The sequence below is a fragment of the Nestor notabilis genome, unplaced genomic scaffold (assembly GCF_000696875.1).
Source record: "Nestor notabilis isolate BGI_N333 unplaced genomic scaffold, ASM69687v1 scaffold397, whole genome shotgun sequence".
Lineage (NCBI taxonomy): Eukaryota > Metazoa > Chordata > Aves > Psittaciformes > Psittacidae > Nestor > Nestor notabilis.
In genome coordinates, this window is record NW_009937538.1 from 26250 (window position 1) to 41035 (window position 14786).

General features: G+C 39.2%; 1 protein-coding gene across 1 annotated transcript in view; it reads left to right on the plus strand.

The window, feature by feature from the left end:
* Positions 1-804: 804 nt before the first annotated feature.
* Positions 805-14786, plus strand: part of LOC104409073 — a gene marked incomplete at both ends in the record, with an annotated part of 19574 nt that continues 5592 nt past the window's right edge. Inside the window, 3 exons of the mRNA XM_010018856.1 lie at positions 805-1146; positions 6243-6863; positions 12698-12766. Coding sequence (XP_010017158.1) covers positions 805-1146; positions 6243-6863; positions 12698-12766 — 1032 coding nt within the window. The remainder of the gene's footprint in view (positions 1147-6242; positions 6864-12697; positions 12767-14786) is intronic.

Below are 14786 nucleotides of genomic sequence, written 5' to 3' on the forward strand. Positions count from 1 at the left end.
TACACTAAGTAAATATATGATAAATGAGCAAACAATAGACGCAACCACAGCGACTAACTGGGCCTGAAATTGTGGATAAGCACAGCAGGTGAGCAAAGGAGTATGAGGAATATGATAAGAATTTCTTAGAGTCTGACTGCCACAAATATGTTGATGGAGCTGAGTCAGCATGGGAAGAGCGCAGGAGTGTAGTAATTTTCTGTGGATTCAAAAGCCAGTAGCTTACTGCTACCCTTCTGGGAGACATGGAGAGCATTTGCTGGAAATGCTGATGACTAACCTTTGTGAGCTCTGCAGAACTGTTGCTGCTGCCACTCTTCAGCTCATCTCTGTGCTGCCACATTCCAGGGACATTCCACTGGAAACAATAGCATGGCATAGAGCTGCTGGAATAGCCACTAGTTAGCATCAGACCAGTAGCCAGAAAATGTAAATGATACTAGTCATCTTTTTAGAAGTTGTAGTTTAAGAATTTGTTTGCCTTTCTGAATTAAAAAATGGTGCTTTTGCTTTGCCTTTGTTCAGTCAATATGCATTGTAGACTCATACTGTGTCACAAATTAATATTTAGCAGTATATTTTATGTTTATTTTGTGTAGGTTTTCTTACATAAAGTACTCTTTTGCTGTACTATTCTTCCAGCATTTTGCCCACTAGAAACCAGGCCTTTTTTCTGCCTTTCTTCCTCCCATCTCTGATTATGTTTTTCTGTAGAGATCTACATTTGGTTATTGTGTTGATGATACTTTCCTATTAAGTTATGTCTCTTCCTGATCTCCAGCCTTTCTCTGTTTTTCTTGCCAGCTCACGGATGCTACGACTGCAGGATCGTGCTAACTGACCCCTCTGGAGTTTTCACTTCTCCGTGCTATCCCAATGATTATCCCAACAGCCAAGCATGCAAGTGGATCATCCGAGCACCTCTTGGATTCATCATACAGCTAACATTTATTGATTTTGACATTGAAGAAGCTCCAGGCTGCATTTATGATTCACTGACATTAGACAATGGAGAAAGCCCAATGAACCTTTGTGGCATCACTGCCAAAGGATTATCCTATAACTCTACTGGAAATGAAATGATTGTGTTGTTTAAAAGCGACTTCAGTATCCAAAAGAAAGGTTTTAATGCCAGCTATGTACGAAGTAAGTAAACCCAGAGCATTTCATCCCTCTTATAGATGTTAGAAGGAAATGTCCTGTAAGGATTAGAATGACATTTCCCTAGTGCATCAAGTCTTTCATGAGAAGTGAAAAGATGGGGAGGCTGCAGGGTAAAGCTATGGAGTTCTCTTAATGGATTTATTTCTCAATGAATTTATTTTTCTTTGGGTGAAAATAAATTATTTTATTCTGGGACGAGACATACAATATGTTAGAAAAACTTCTCATGTGCAAAAATTTTAGACCTAGCAGTGCCTCTCCCTGCAAATTTATGCTGGAGGGTTTGGAAGCAAGACACCTCTCCTTCACGTCAGCATACCTGCAAATGGACATAGAAAACTGAAGGAGAGCATGAAAGGGAACTTAGCTGAGCCAGAAGCAAGGCCAGCCCAGACCTCTGGCCCAATGAAACACCCAACGGTGGGGAGGAGTCTGTGCCGAAGGCAGAACTTCTCAGGAATTCTTCTAGCCTCTAGAACAAACTCCCAGGGATGAACTGGCATTGCAAAATCGCTACCGTTCATTCCAGTTCCTTGACCTTTCTTTCTCTTCCTTAAATATGTAACAATACTTACTTTTTAAAAAGCTTAACACCTGCAGGAAAAAAAATGGACACTCATGCTTGTTCTCTTAGAATATAAGAGTACAAATAGCATGTGATTGATGTTCGTTTTGTTGTATAAAGCATTAATTAGAAGTGGCTCTCACATGATGGTAAAGGGTGGTGAGGTAACGGAAGAGCATTGAGATCATCACTTTAAGGACCCATATGCTGCTGACCATTCATTCCACTTCAGGGTTATAGTTTACAGTTGCATGCTTTCAGTAGGTTTTCTTTTTCTTGAAGTCACACACCTTAGACTAAATACTAATATTGCACTGATCGTTTATGTTATTATAGCACACTTCTTTTGGTTGGCTGACTGCTGTAGAAGCACAGAGGAGGGAGGTTTGCAGTTCTCTCTTCAGTCACAAGCACAACTTTGTCACTTTTTTTTTTTTTAAATACTTATTACACATATCATATATTTTAAAATAATTAAGATAGTAACCCCCAGGAATCATAAGACAAGAGTACTTTTGATTATGCTGACAAAATTTATTTGTAATTCTGGGGGGAAAAAAAAGTAATGTCATATCATATAAGCTAAAAATACTTCTTTTTACTGAAGTCCTTTTTCATGCTGACAAAATGAATGTAGTAATAATTCTAGGAGCAGTCAGATTATGCAAAACAATTAATTTCTTTTTTCCTCTTTGATCTTTTCATGTTTAAGTATGATTATAAAGGATGAGATGACTCACAATCTGAATTGCAAGATGCAATGTTGCCCTCAGATGTGTTCAGTGAGGAGGAGAGAAAAGGTCCATAGATATAACAGAGAACCATTTACAGACAAAGGTCACTGCAACATTTAACCTGGCAATGAATGCAGTAAAGTGGCTTGGTAAAGGGATGATAATGTAGTGCTTTCGTTTCAAGTTATAAGTGCATGTAGACAATAGGACATCTATGTACACACACACACAAATTATGATGCATCTGCATGGCAGATGTTAGTGCTACACTCTCCTGTCTTTGCAAGGAGTTCCTAAAGCCATTGGAGAAATGCATACCCCCTAACTTCAGGTTCCCAATGGAGTTACAAAACTCCTTTGTCAAGCTGACACCATTGTTACTATTATGAACATGATACTTGAGTAAAATTATTAATTTCTCCCAGAGCAAGAGGAACAAGGTTATATTCATATTCTTTCGTTTCTCAGAAATAGTCATATGTAAATAATGAAATTAAGTAGTTAAATTTTGAGTTTAACAAAGTGATACAATGGAAAGGGCTGTTCAAAGGCACATAGAAATTGTCTATCTAGAAATGGCATTTAGAAAGATTAATGGTGCATCCTAATACAAAATACATACACAAAACAAAAAAAAAATGGAAAGACCATGTAAAAGAGTAAGTGAATTTTGGGAAGCAATTACTGGAGTATAGAAGAGTTTTTGTGTGACTGCTTGGTTTTACGTAAAAGCAGCTTCAAACCGAGTTTCATAGACCATGTCCTGTTTGTTATTCATAACAAGTTGGCCACTCACAAATGCTGGCTTTCCTGGTTGTCACCTTCTGCAACACACCAAGAGCAGATGGACGTGCCATATCCCCAGCTGCAGTAAATGAATAGGATAATTACGACAATTTACAGCTGCTGAATAACTGGCATGTTAAATCATTTTCTAGTAATACTTAACTGCATAAGTTAACTGGTGGGTAGAACTCAGTCACTGAAAGGAGGGGAAGGATAGCCAACAGACCTCTGTTAGCTTCCTTGCTGTTAGAAATGCTTGAGATAATGTTATGTGAAATTAGCATAGAGTTGAGTAGTACTGCAGTAGCCCAGATTAAACACACAGTTCAGTGCGATAGTAACAAAAAACTCTCAAACAGGTATTTGATATGTAGACATTTGCAGACCTCATTAAAGGTAATGCATTTCTTCCAGCATCAATGGAAGGGCAGATGAAAGCAGTAAAACTAGGAACAGCAGAAGCCACCACTAAAGCACTGAACCATGGTGAAAAGCCCATCAATTGTCAGAAAAGCAGTTTTCCCTGCAAGGGATTATAAAATACTTTCTAGAGACTCCTGGCTTGCTTGTGTGAAGGGATGTACAAGATGTGAGACAGTGGGCTGCAAGCAAGCTGGGGGCACTAAAAAGCAGCAGAGGCAGGCTTCATTTTGTCCCAGAGCTCCCGTAAAAGCAGATGTGGATCTCAGAACAGTGAGCTGCCTGTTGCTAGTCTCTCCTGCTGCGTCTGGGCTGCCAAGGTTTTTGCACATTCTTCACAAGCAATGTGTCCAAAAATATCCCTGTTCATCGTAATCCAGCTATCTTCTGAACAGAAACAATTTAACAACATTCTGAAAGCAGTCTAAACACTTGGATGAATATTCCAAGAACATATATGTATATTCTTCCTTGGAGAATAACCAGCTTCTCCAATACTAATATCTGAAATTCATCAGTATGATGACTGGCTGTGTAGCAGTAATGAGGAAGGAAATGCGTGCTTGATGTTGATGGCAGGATTCTGTTTTCTTCACAGGGGCAAAATACTGGTCAGTTTTCTTCTTTCACTCTACAGGCAAGGTGTCAGTGGTTAAATCTGTAAGAAGAGTACAGCAAAGTTGAGTAGACTTGTTCAGTACTGGAGCAATGTCCTCCCTGTTTATTTCTCTTCCTATACTGTTTAAATGTGACCAAGTGGTCCATAACTCTGCTGACTAACCTAACACAGACAGGACAGTGTTTATATGAATGAGCTTGCTTTCTTCTTTTTCACATCTGGAATCTTTATATTTCTTCTGTAACACTTTCCATGTTATGCAAAGAAGCTTACAGTATAATAAACCTATGAAAAAAATGCCCCTGTTTTCAATGGAGAGTTGGACTCATTTTCTATCTATAAAATTGTTACAACATACTTTTGCCCTTGGGAAGGAAAAAAAAGAAAACCTATGAAGTAAATCCAGAAATTATAAAAGCCCAGTATTTTTTTCTCTTCCCTCCCATTCTCCGTTTGCTGGGTTAGTGGATAATGTGCAGTATTATTTTACTATATATTTGTCAAATTATGTCCTTGTGTATATCCAAATGTGGTAGTTGGGAGCTCAGAGACTTTGCGAGCAGCTGGCAAACGGAAGTTGCAATACCATAGACTACACAGAATCCTTATATCCAACGTATCTGTCTCTTCCTGAGTGTGGTGTGATAGTAACCCTTCTCTCATGTCTCGCCATCTCTTATTGAAAGATTTTTATTTCATTCTGAGAAGAGAGCAGTAATTAATGTATGTGTTGTGGCATCCCTTAAAAATCCCATAAGAGACTAGGGATTAATTGCTGTGACAGTTACTGCTTCAGGTCTAGCAAAAAAACAGTTTAATTTCCAGCATATACACTGTGAAAATATATAAAAGAGGTAGCAGACATTTGCTGTAGATGTGGTCTGTCACAAGACTGTGGAACCAGAAGTGTAACCAAAGGCTGCTGCAGTCCACTCTTGTTGACCTTAATGCCTTTGCATGTCTGAAAACCTGAAACTTCTTTTTGTGGAGAAATTTACTAGAAGAATTTTGCTGCCATACATGTGCTGATAAAACTGATCATATTGACAATTTTGAAAAATAATGTTCTCCAAAGTACGGTGGACAGAATTGTCACTAATATCCTCATGGAGAAAAAGCATATGTTGTGTAATACTGGTTTTTACATTTGATGTCTACCATTTTGCCAGTGCAAATGAGAATACTTAATAATAATTAGAGACAAAGTAATTCTACCGATGCCTAAATACCCTTACTGCAGTGCATATTTGCAGGAGGACTAGCCATTTCTAGATACTTGTGCAAAATCCAAAATTGCTGACCCAAATATTAGCAAATGGTGAACAGCTCGGATATAAATATTCATTATTTCAGTAGTCGACCAGAAGGCTGATGGGGACAAAATGAGAAGATGCCTAATGCTTTTCAAAAACCCTTTAGCTGCATTCAAGAACAAAAGGCTTCAGTTTGCCAAGGAATTTAATGGGGGCTTTCTTCTATTGCAGTATTTAAAAGAAGCAAGATCTGAACTTCATTGGTGTAATGCAGTCATGCAGACAAGTTAAAATAATGTAACTTAAAAAGAAGTCATACTGTGTTTTTCAAGTAACTTGTTTATTCCATTGCCTAATGCATCCTTACTAGATGAATGAGTAGTAGTTTTTATAAAGTGAGCTGAGGCAGAGTTAGAAGTTAGTAGGTAATATGCCCTAGTTCTTAATGCATCTTGAGAGACTGTTAACTGCATGTAGCACAGCATTCTCCGTGTTACTGAAAAGGAACTGTACATTTTCAGCTGAGTGCACTCCCAAGCCAAATTCCCCTTTGTGGGTGCTATTGGTATATTACAGTGATAAAAAACACCTGATGAATGTTTGACTTAATGAATGTAACTTTAGTCCGTGCTGCCAGTCTGCCTTTATTTCTATATGATGATTTTGTATTTTTTAATTTATTTATCTGCTCTTGGTTCTAGTTGCCGTGTCTCTGAGGAATCAGAAAGTCATCATTCCCCAGGTTCCTGATGTCGATGTTGTGGCTGTGGCAGAGACTGTCTCAGTGCCAGAGCTTAGCCAGTTTACACTGTGCTTTGAAGCAACCAAGGGCAGCAGCGATGACAATGATGACTGGAAGGTTTTCTCCTACACCGATGCATTGTCAAAAGAATTCTTCAGCTTTGGGAAGACCACAAAAGGCCATTTTCTGTCCATCTCAGGCACGCAGTGCATCCTTGAGAATGCATTGCCCCGAAACGCAGATTTTTTCACAGGAACTTTTCGACAGCTCTGCGTGATAGGGGATAGCTTCTCGGGCAGCATAGGTATATATGCTAAAAGCATCTATCATATAGTGTACTGTCCAGGTATCTTTGGCAAAGTTATCCCTGGAAACGGCAGGCTGGTGCTGGGCTCTAACAGCAATGAAGTGAGCTCTCTAAATGGGGACATTTACAACTTCCGCCTCTGGAATTTCACCATGAATTCACAAACACTGGCCAACCTCAGCTGTGATGTGAAAGGAAACATTGTAGACTGGGAAAATGAATTCTGGAGTATTCCAACTTCAGCACTGAAAGCAGAAAACAATTTGAGTTGTGGTGAGTTTGCCTTGCCAAATCTTTTTTGCTTATTTTCCCCACACACTTGTGCACTGTGCTGAACGTATCATATACCAGCATGAAGAAAATAAGCGAGTTCCTGTGAAAGAAGCACAGCTAGCTCTTACCTCTATTAGACTTCAGCTCAACTCTTACCATACACAGAGGCTTTGAAAGGGTGTAGATTTGATTCGCTAGGGGGAAAGAACAAGTCCCCTAAGTATATTGAGTTGCTGCTTGAACTGATCTGCATATCAAATTTTTTTCTAAACAGTTTGTTTCCTGGACTTCTACTCATATGAAAAGGGGATAACAGGCAAATGCTTGCTAGCCTCAAGGAAGATTATAGTGGTATCTGGAGAAAAAAAGATGTATGTTAACTAACCATTTAGGATATAGTTTTGTGCCTCCCCTTTGGCCCTTTGATTAGCCAGAAGAGCACTTGCTAGCCTTGTGCTGTGTGTGCAGAGCCAGCAAAAGCAGTGAGAAAACAACAATACATATGAGACAGAAAAGTGTGAGAAAATATTAAATTAGAGGAGGTAGATAGGAAGAGGTTTAGATCAAAATCTAAATTTATTATTATTCCTTCTTTTAACTGGTAATTACTGAATGACTTTTTTCCTGTAGATTACTCTGGAAGATAAATTTCAATACATTGTCCAACGTCTTCTCATTTCATGCCTCAGATGCTCAGATACGCCAACCGTATCCTGGGCTGCATGAAAAGAAGCGTGACCAGCAGTTCAAAGGAGGTGTTTCTGCCCCTCTACTCTGCTCTCATGAGGCCTCACTTGGAGTATTGTGTACAGTTCTGGTGTCCGCAACATAAGAAGGACATGGAGCTGTTGGAACAAGTCCAGAGGAGGGCCACAAAGATGATAAGGGGGCTGGAGCACCTCCCGTGTGAAGACAGGCTGAGAAAGTTGGGGCTGTTCAGCCTGGAGAAGAGAAGGCTGCATGGAGACCTCATAGCAGCCTTCCAGTATCTGAAGGGGGCCTACAAGGATGCCAGAGAGGGACTCTTCATCAGAGACTGTAGTGATAGGACAAGGGGTAACAGGTTCAAACTTAAACAGGGGAGATTTAGGTTAGATAAAAGGAAAAACTTCTTTACTGTGATGGTGGTGAGGCACTGGAATGGGTTGCCCAAGGAAGCTGTGAATGCTCCATCCCCGGCAGTTTGCAAGGCCAGGTTGGATGAGGCTTTGAGCAACCTGGTCTAGTGGAAGGTGTCCCTGCCCATGGCAGGGGGATTGGAACTGGGTGTTCTTAAGGTCCTTTCCAACCCTAACCATGATTCTATGATTCTCATAATTATCCAGGTGTAATTCTTACATATGTATATGTTATTACAGGTGATTGACAATTTTCTACTGGAACATCAAAAACTGAAAAATCTTTGTCACTTTGGACCAGTATTTTTTCTTTTTTTTTTGCTAAGTAACAACTTTAGAGATATTTAGATAATTATAAAATGCATAAGGGACAATCTTAGCAGCAGTAGCCTAGACACACATATGCTTGTGCAAATCAACTCTTACCAGAGTTTGAGACCTCCTATTATAGCAAATACATTCCTGACATTTGTTAAAAAAAACAACCAAACAAACAAAAAAAACACAAAAAACCCCAACCCAACCAACCAAAAAACACCCAGAAAAGTCAAACTAAACATTTACAAATATTGGTTCTTTCTGAACCATGTAGGGTCTCTGCATATCTAATCTCCTCTCCAATTTTGCCTTCTTGTTCCTCTGACACCTTAATCCTTGTTAGTTTAAACATAGTTTAAATAGTGTCACTGTAAGTGTCTCCTGACCGAGCATCTGTCAGCGCTATGAGAATCCTTAGCTTGAAACAGAAGCTGGCATTGTTAAGGCGTGCTAGTTTCTGTATCTAATAGCTCATGAGGAATTAAGGTGGCTAAAAAAACATCTTGCTTGCTTTAGTTCACTCAAACCAAAGTGTGAGGTACTCCTTCACAGTTAGATTCGCTGGGACAGTTCTCATCTGCTAAAAAACCTTAAGCAACACGTCTGTGAAAACAGAAGCAACTAGGTGTCTTCACCCCTCTACCAGAGCAAAGAAAAGGCTGATCTAAACCTTGACCATGACTGGTGAAGGCATTCTGGACAGAAAAAGCCAAAGTTGCTTTTCCCTCAGTAAAAACCGATCTGAATGAAAATGAATTCCTAGAAAATCTTACTCCTCTTACACCATTATACCATGAAGACTACCACAACACTTCTACTAAACAACCTACCAAGGCCTATGTAATTGTTGTGGTTTTATTTAATTTTGACTGGAGTATGGGTCTTGCCCTTCTTTCTGTTAAAACCTGTACAGTCCTGTGACACAAATGTAATACCAGAGCTGTACTCATAGAAACAGTACATTTATTTTCATTTCACAGCTTTAGTCCTTGGGATTTCATTGTTCAGTGGTTCCTTACAGCAGACTATTAGTTTAGAAAATGTATACTAGCATTAATAGGTTGGGCCCAGGTGTCTATACAAATAATTTCAAATATATTTATATGTAAGCATTGTTACTTCCTCCAGGCCTATGAGAAAGCTAACTCACTAGTTAGTCTTTTTCTTTTGAAGATGCTAAATCACCCTCTGTGATACAGGCTTTCCTGACCCAGAGTATTTGCTAAAAGAAAATACTGGGTGCAGTGCCATTTCAAACATGGTTACTAATCCCAGAGATGGAATTGTTAGAATTTTCTTCCCTTCGTCTTCTTGAATAAAAGCCTTCATTGTAAAACCAGCCTTCAACAGGAGAGTTGATGAGTCAGGCTATCACCCATGAATAAACCACTGACAGTGGGGAGATGAATCTAACTGATTAGGCTTCATTTAGCACCAGTGGAAGGATTTAGGCAGAAAAGAGGTTTCTTCACAGCTCCACTGCTTCCTGAGGAAGCAGCATGTAACTTAAAAAAACCCAAACCACGCATTTAGCAATGATCTCAACATATCTGTGCCTGAACAGTGCTTACATTTTTCAAGGGCTATTATTTTCATGTTTTTTCAGACAAAGATTTTACAAGTAGATTTACGGAGCATAAAAACACTGGCAAATTGTTCCAGATAATCTTTACTTAGTTTTACCTTCTCCTACTTTATTCCTTAGACTAATGTTTTCACAGCTGTGCAATCATGGTGGGGTGTTTCTGTAAGACTTGATGGAATTCTGTTTTTATTGCCATACCTTCACACGGCTCGCATTTAAAGGTATATGTACACAGCCTGAGTATCCAGACTAATTTTTAAATAAGTAGCCTAGGTAGCGATAGCAGTGTACCAGCAACAGTTCAGAGCTCAGTGCAAACTGGGGAGCATTTAATCAACTTCTGGTACTAATTTTGGAGCCTGAACTGGCTACACCAGTAGCATAATACGATCTACTCAGTTAAGGGTAATGTGGCCCCATGTCTGACCATGCCTGCAATTGCACTTGCTTCATGTGTGCTTCATATGAGCCCTTTTTTCCCCAAGGCCAGAGGAATTCTTAATTTTGCTGTCAGATTTAATTCAAGGTGGGATCTGTCCTCCTTAGGCAGCTGAATGATGTTTCAGGCTGAGCTAATTCCCCTCAGTGCTGTTTATGAATAATGGAAAGAAAAAGGCTATTCCAAAGGTCAGTGCCTCTCATACTGGAGAAGATGTTTCAGTGAAGTCAGAAGATTTTGCTGTAGGAGTTCCTCTTCACTGACTATGAAGAAAGTCTTCATAGACTTCAAAGACAAGCAGATACGGATGTCTGAGTTTCAGACATTTAAAGTGAGTGAGATATATTAGACAAGTTTCCATAATACAAGTCTATATCTGCTGTTCACATTACTGACCATGCTACTTGGCTTCATAAATATATTTACTGAAGATATTTAAAGTATACAGTTGTGGTGGGTTAACGCTGTTTGTATGACAGGTGCCCACCAGAGCTACTCTATCACTCCCCTTCTCAGCTGGGCAGGGGAGAGAAAATATAACAAAAGGCTTGTGGGTCGAGATAAAGATGGGGAGAGATCACTCAGCAGTTACCATCATGGGCAGGTGGACATCTGCTCCACTGTGGACCTCCATAGGCTGCAGGGCGACAGCCTGCTTCACCTTGGTCTGCACCATGGGCTGCAGGGGAACCTCTGCTCCACCACCTGAAGCACCTACTCCCCTCCTTCTGCACTGATCTTGGTGTCTGCAGAGCTGTTACTCTCACATATTATCATTCCTTTCTCTGGCTGCAGTTGTGCAATTATTTTCTGCCGCTTCTTAACTACGTTATCTCAGAGGTGCTACCACTTTTCACCAATGGGCCTGGCCTTTGCCAGTGGTGGGTCTGTCTTGGAGCCAGCTGGCATTGTCTCTGTTGGACATACGGGAAGCTTCTAGCAGCTTTTCACAGAAGCCAGCTATGTAGATACCCAGCTGCCAAAACCTTGCCACGCAAAACCAATACAACAGTCTTCTAATTTAAGAGTTTTGTAAAGTTTTTTCAGTTTCACCAAGTAAAATATTTTTTAACTACTCACTAAAGAAAATATGAAGGTCCACAGATTTTCCAAGCCAACTTTCAGATCATCTTTCCATTATATAGAACCAAAAGGAGATAACTTACAGCAGGTTTTGATATTGACTGTTTAGCATTAGCAAATATATTTTTCGGGGGGAAAAAAATCTCACACAGGAGGTAGGGCATTCACTTAGACCATCCTTTCCAGAGTTCATGGGAAGTGTACTAAGGAAGAGAATTTGTCTGAACCTCTTAATCCATTAAAAAAAAAAAAAAAGTTGAGTTTTTATATTTGTTGAGGATAACGTGTTTTAAGCCTGCCCTATCTTTTTAGGCACTACATGTAATGGTGTCTGTGGCCTGACATGATTTCTGTGTTGAGGCCCTGTGCTTCATCTGTTCTTGCATCACAGGAAACATTTTCCCAGCTATCTTTATGATCTGGTGGGTGGTGGCTCTTTAGTTTTATGGAAGGATACGATGTTTCATGAGAGAACCTCTTTGAGTCAATATAATCTTGAAGTGGTAAAGCAAAAGCCAGAAGGGCAAACGCTCCCAGTAGGTTCAGATTATGCCATACTCTATTGCCCCATTATTTCCAACTCTGTGCAAAAGCCACTGTATCTGCAGCTGACCTGCTGGGATACATAAAGTGTAATTAATGCGGTTTCACCAGTTCTTTTTCTGCAGCCATTCTTATATGCCCTGATTTTGTCTTCAGATCCTTAAAGTGTGTACATGTTATGAGTAATTCAGTGGAGATAGAGACTTGTAACATTATCTGCATATAAATCCTGCATACCAGAATATTAATCACAACCACGCCCTGGGCAGAGGAACAAGTTTAATCACCTTTTATCTGGTTGGTGTCTGTCACAGGCAGATTACTCAGAAGTGCAAGGTAGGTAACCTGTGCTACAGCAGCAGAGCGTGGTTGCTTCTCTGAGGCATGCACTATTACTCATTGGGATTGCATAAGTCCTGTGGCCATACTGACCCCTCTACTTAAAGCCATTTCACAGAGTACACACAGGCTGCAATCATTTAATGCTATGTTAGTGAAAACTAAGAGAACCAGGGGAGGATACGTAAGTCACTGTAACTTGCAAGTCAGCATGGTTTTCATGGATGCCTCAGCCGCAACAGAAAATGCAAACACATAAATCTTTCAGGCAAATGGCAGTATCAGTTTTGCCACTGAAAGAAATTAGGAAGAGGACTATGTCACTGCAAAGTGTAATGTATTTTGAGACACGATAGTTTTATGCCCAGTAGCCAAGCCTTTCTAATTATTTTGCTTCCTTTTTCCAAAGGCTCATACCTAATTCCCTCTTCTGCAATTGAACCAACCAGTTGTGCAAATCTGGGAAACCTTTGCCAAGGTAAGAAGCCCAGGTCATTTTCACAGTTTCATCTTTGGGAAATCTTTATTTTCCTTGGTTATTTTTTTTATTCCATTTCTTTTTTATTATTGTTTTTAAAGGGATGAACTGCAATGAATAATAGCAAGGAGAGAAATTCTTTTGTCTCATCAATTGTGTGGGTGTCCTGTATGTACCATATGTGGAAAAAATGTGATCCTCTCTTGATAATACATTTCCAAATAGTCTCCATTATATCAAAACTGAATTAATTGACTGCTTTCATTTCTTTCCCCATCTCTTTTCCTCCTGCACATTTTGATAGTAAAATATTAACTAGGATAAGAAGTGGGTACATCTGTAAACAAAAAATAAGCAGATGTAAATAAAGGATCTGACTGTTCATTTTTTTTCAGTAAACTATTTTGAGCCTAGGTACTTTTGAGATTAACAAGTGAAAATTTAACATCAAACAGCAAATTACAGCAGATATTAGTTAATGAAACACTTTTTACAGCACTTAGTAATGGTTTAATAGTGTAAAAATCACACATATAAGAATATATTATGCGTTCTTAAGGTCAGCTCAGTTGAATGCAAAGAATAAGTGAAGTCTGGAGATTTCTATGCTAAGTGAATCATTGAACATGCAGAGACAGTTAATTCCTTCTGCTCTGCTTAGAGGTGAAAGTTGTATAAAAACGCTCAACATGACCAAAATCAGCTAATTTCCACAATACCTTTATGAACACAGACCTGCTAATGAGGTGTCAGGTTATGTTAAACTTTAGTCACAGCAGCAGCTGCACCAAAAATAATGTCTAGCTCTGTAATCCTTTTCAGGCTGAATGGTGAAGGAAGGATACAGCAGAGAATAAAAGGAGAGGAGTAAGTTTCAGGAGTCTTTCAAACTGACATTTACAAATAAATCAGATTGAGCTTCCTTGGGAAGCCTTAGGAAGTGAGAGATCTATGCAAGTCTTCAGTGTATTTCTCCCAGATTTTCCCAAGGTAAATTTGGTTCATGTTCTTGGAGCATATTATTCTGGTCTCCACAAGGAAAGTGAAATGCAATTATGTCCATAATCAGATTTCAAACAGTAGTTGTCAGGTGTCATAATAACAAAGCACAATATGATCTAAATACTACTACCTGAATACCTTAGGTAAATGTGACAACAACAGTTACCGATATTAGTGGATTTATATGTAAAGGGTAATATAGCCACCATATAAAGAACTTCTTGTGTTCTCTTCAAAGAAGTCTGAGCATTTTCCTCTATCAAAATGGCATGACATGAAAGAGCATTAGGTCAGCCAATGTGACTGCAGAAATGGACACACTTTCACCAAAACAAGCCTGCTTTTCTAAAAGCCTCGTCCTTTTTTTCAGCTTTATTAACTTGTTTAGTAGAAGATGTTGCCTCTAATAAAAGATGCTACCTTTCAAACTTGCCTCTCTTAACTTCTTAGACCATCACATCTTCAATAAAGACTATGAGTACTTTCACAAAGGTAATACTCTTCTTTTTCCTCTGAAAAGCATTTGGTAAAGTGTCACTGGTGCTCTGTGCTTGTCACTTTGGAAGTGGCAGATCAGATTTACCTTCTTCATCACCATCATCATTATTGTCATAATATTGAAAATCATTAAAAATGTCTGTCTGTCTATTTCTGTCATCAATGCAGACTTATTTTAAACTGAGAGGCCAGTTTGGATTCCTTTTTTGTTTGTTTGTTGTGTGTTGTGCAATTGCACCAGTAACAAAGTTTGTGGATGCCAGATTATGTCAGCTACAGTCTGATGAAAGAGCCATTTTCTCCATTAGGGTTAGCCAATATTTTCATTCATCGGGACATGCCTCCCTTAGCAGCATTGGCTGAAAGATACAATCAGGAAGAACCCTTATAACTTGTTTCACAGACAATATAGCCCTGAAGTTTCAATGGAAGAAGAGCTTTTTTGTATTATAGGATGTCATTTTATATACTCACATTCCCAGTTAGAACCTGTTTGCTGCAGTGCCCAACTCTTCCTTCT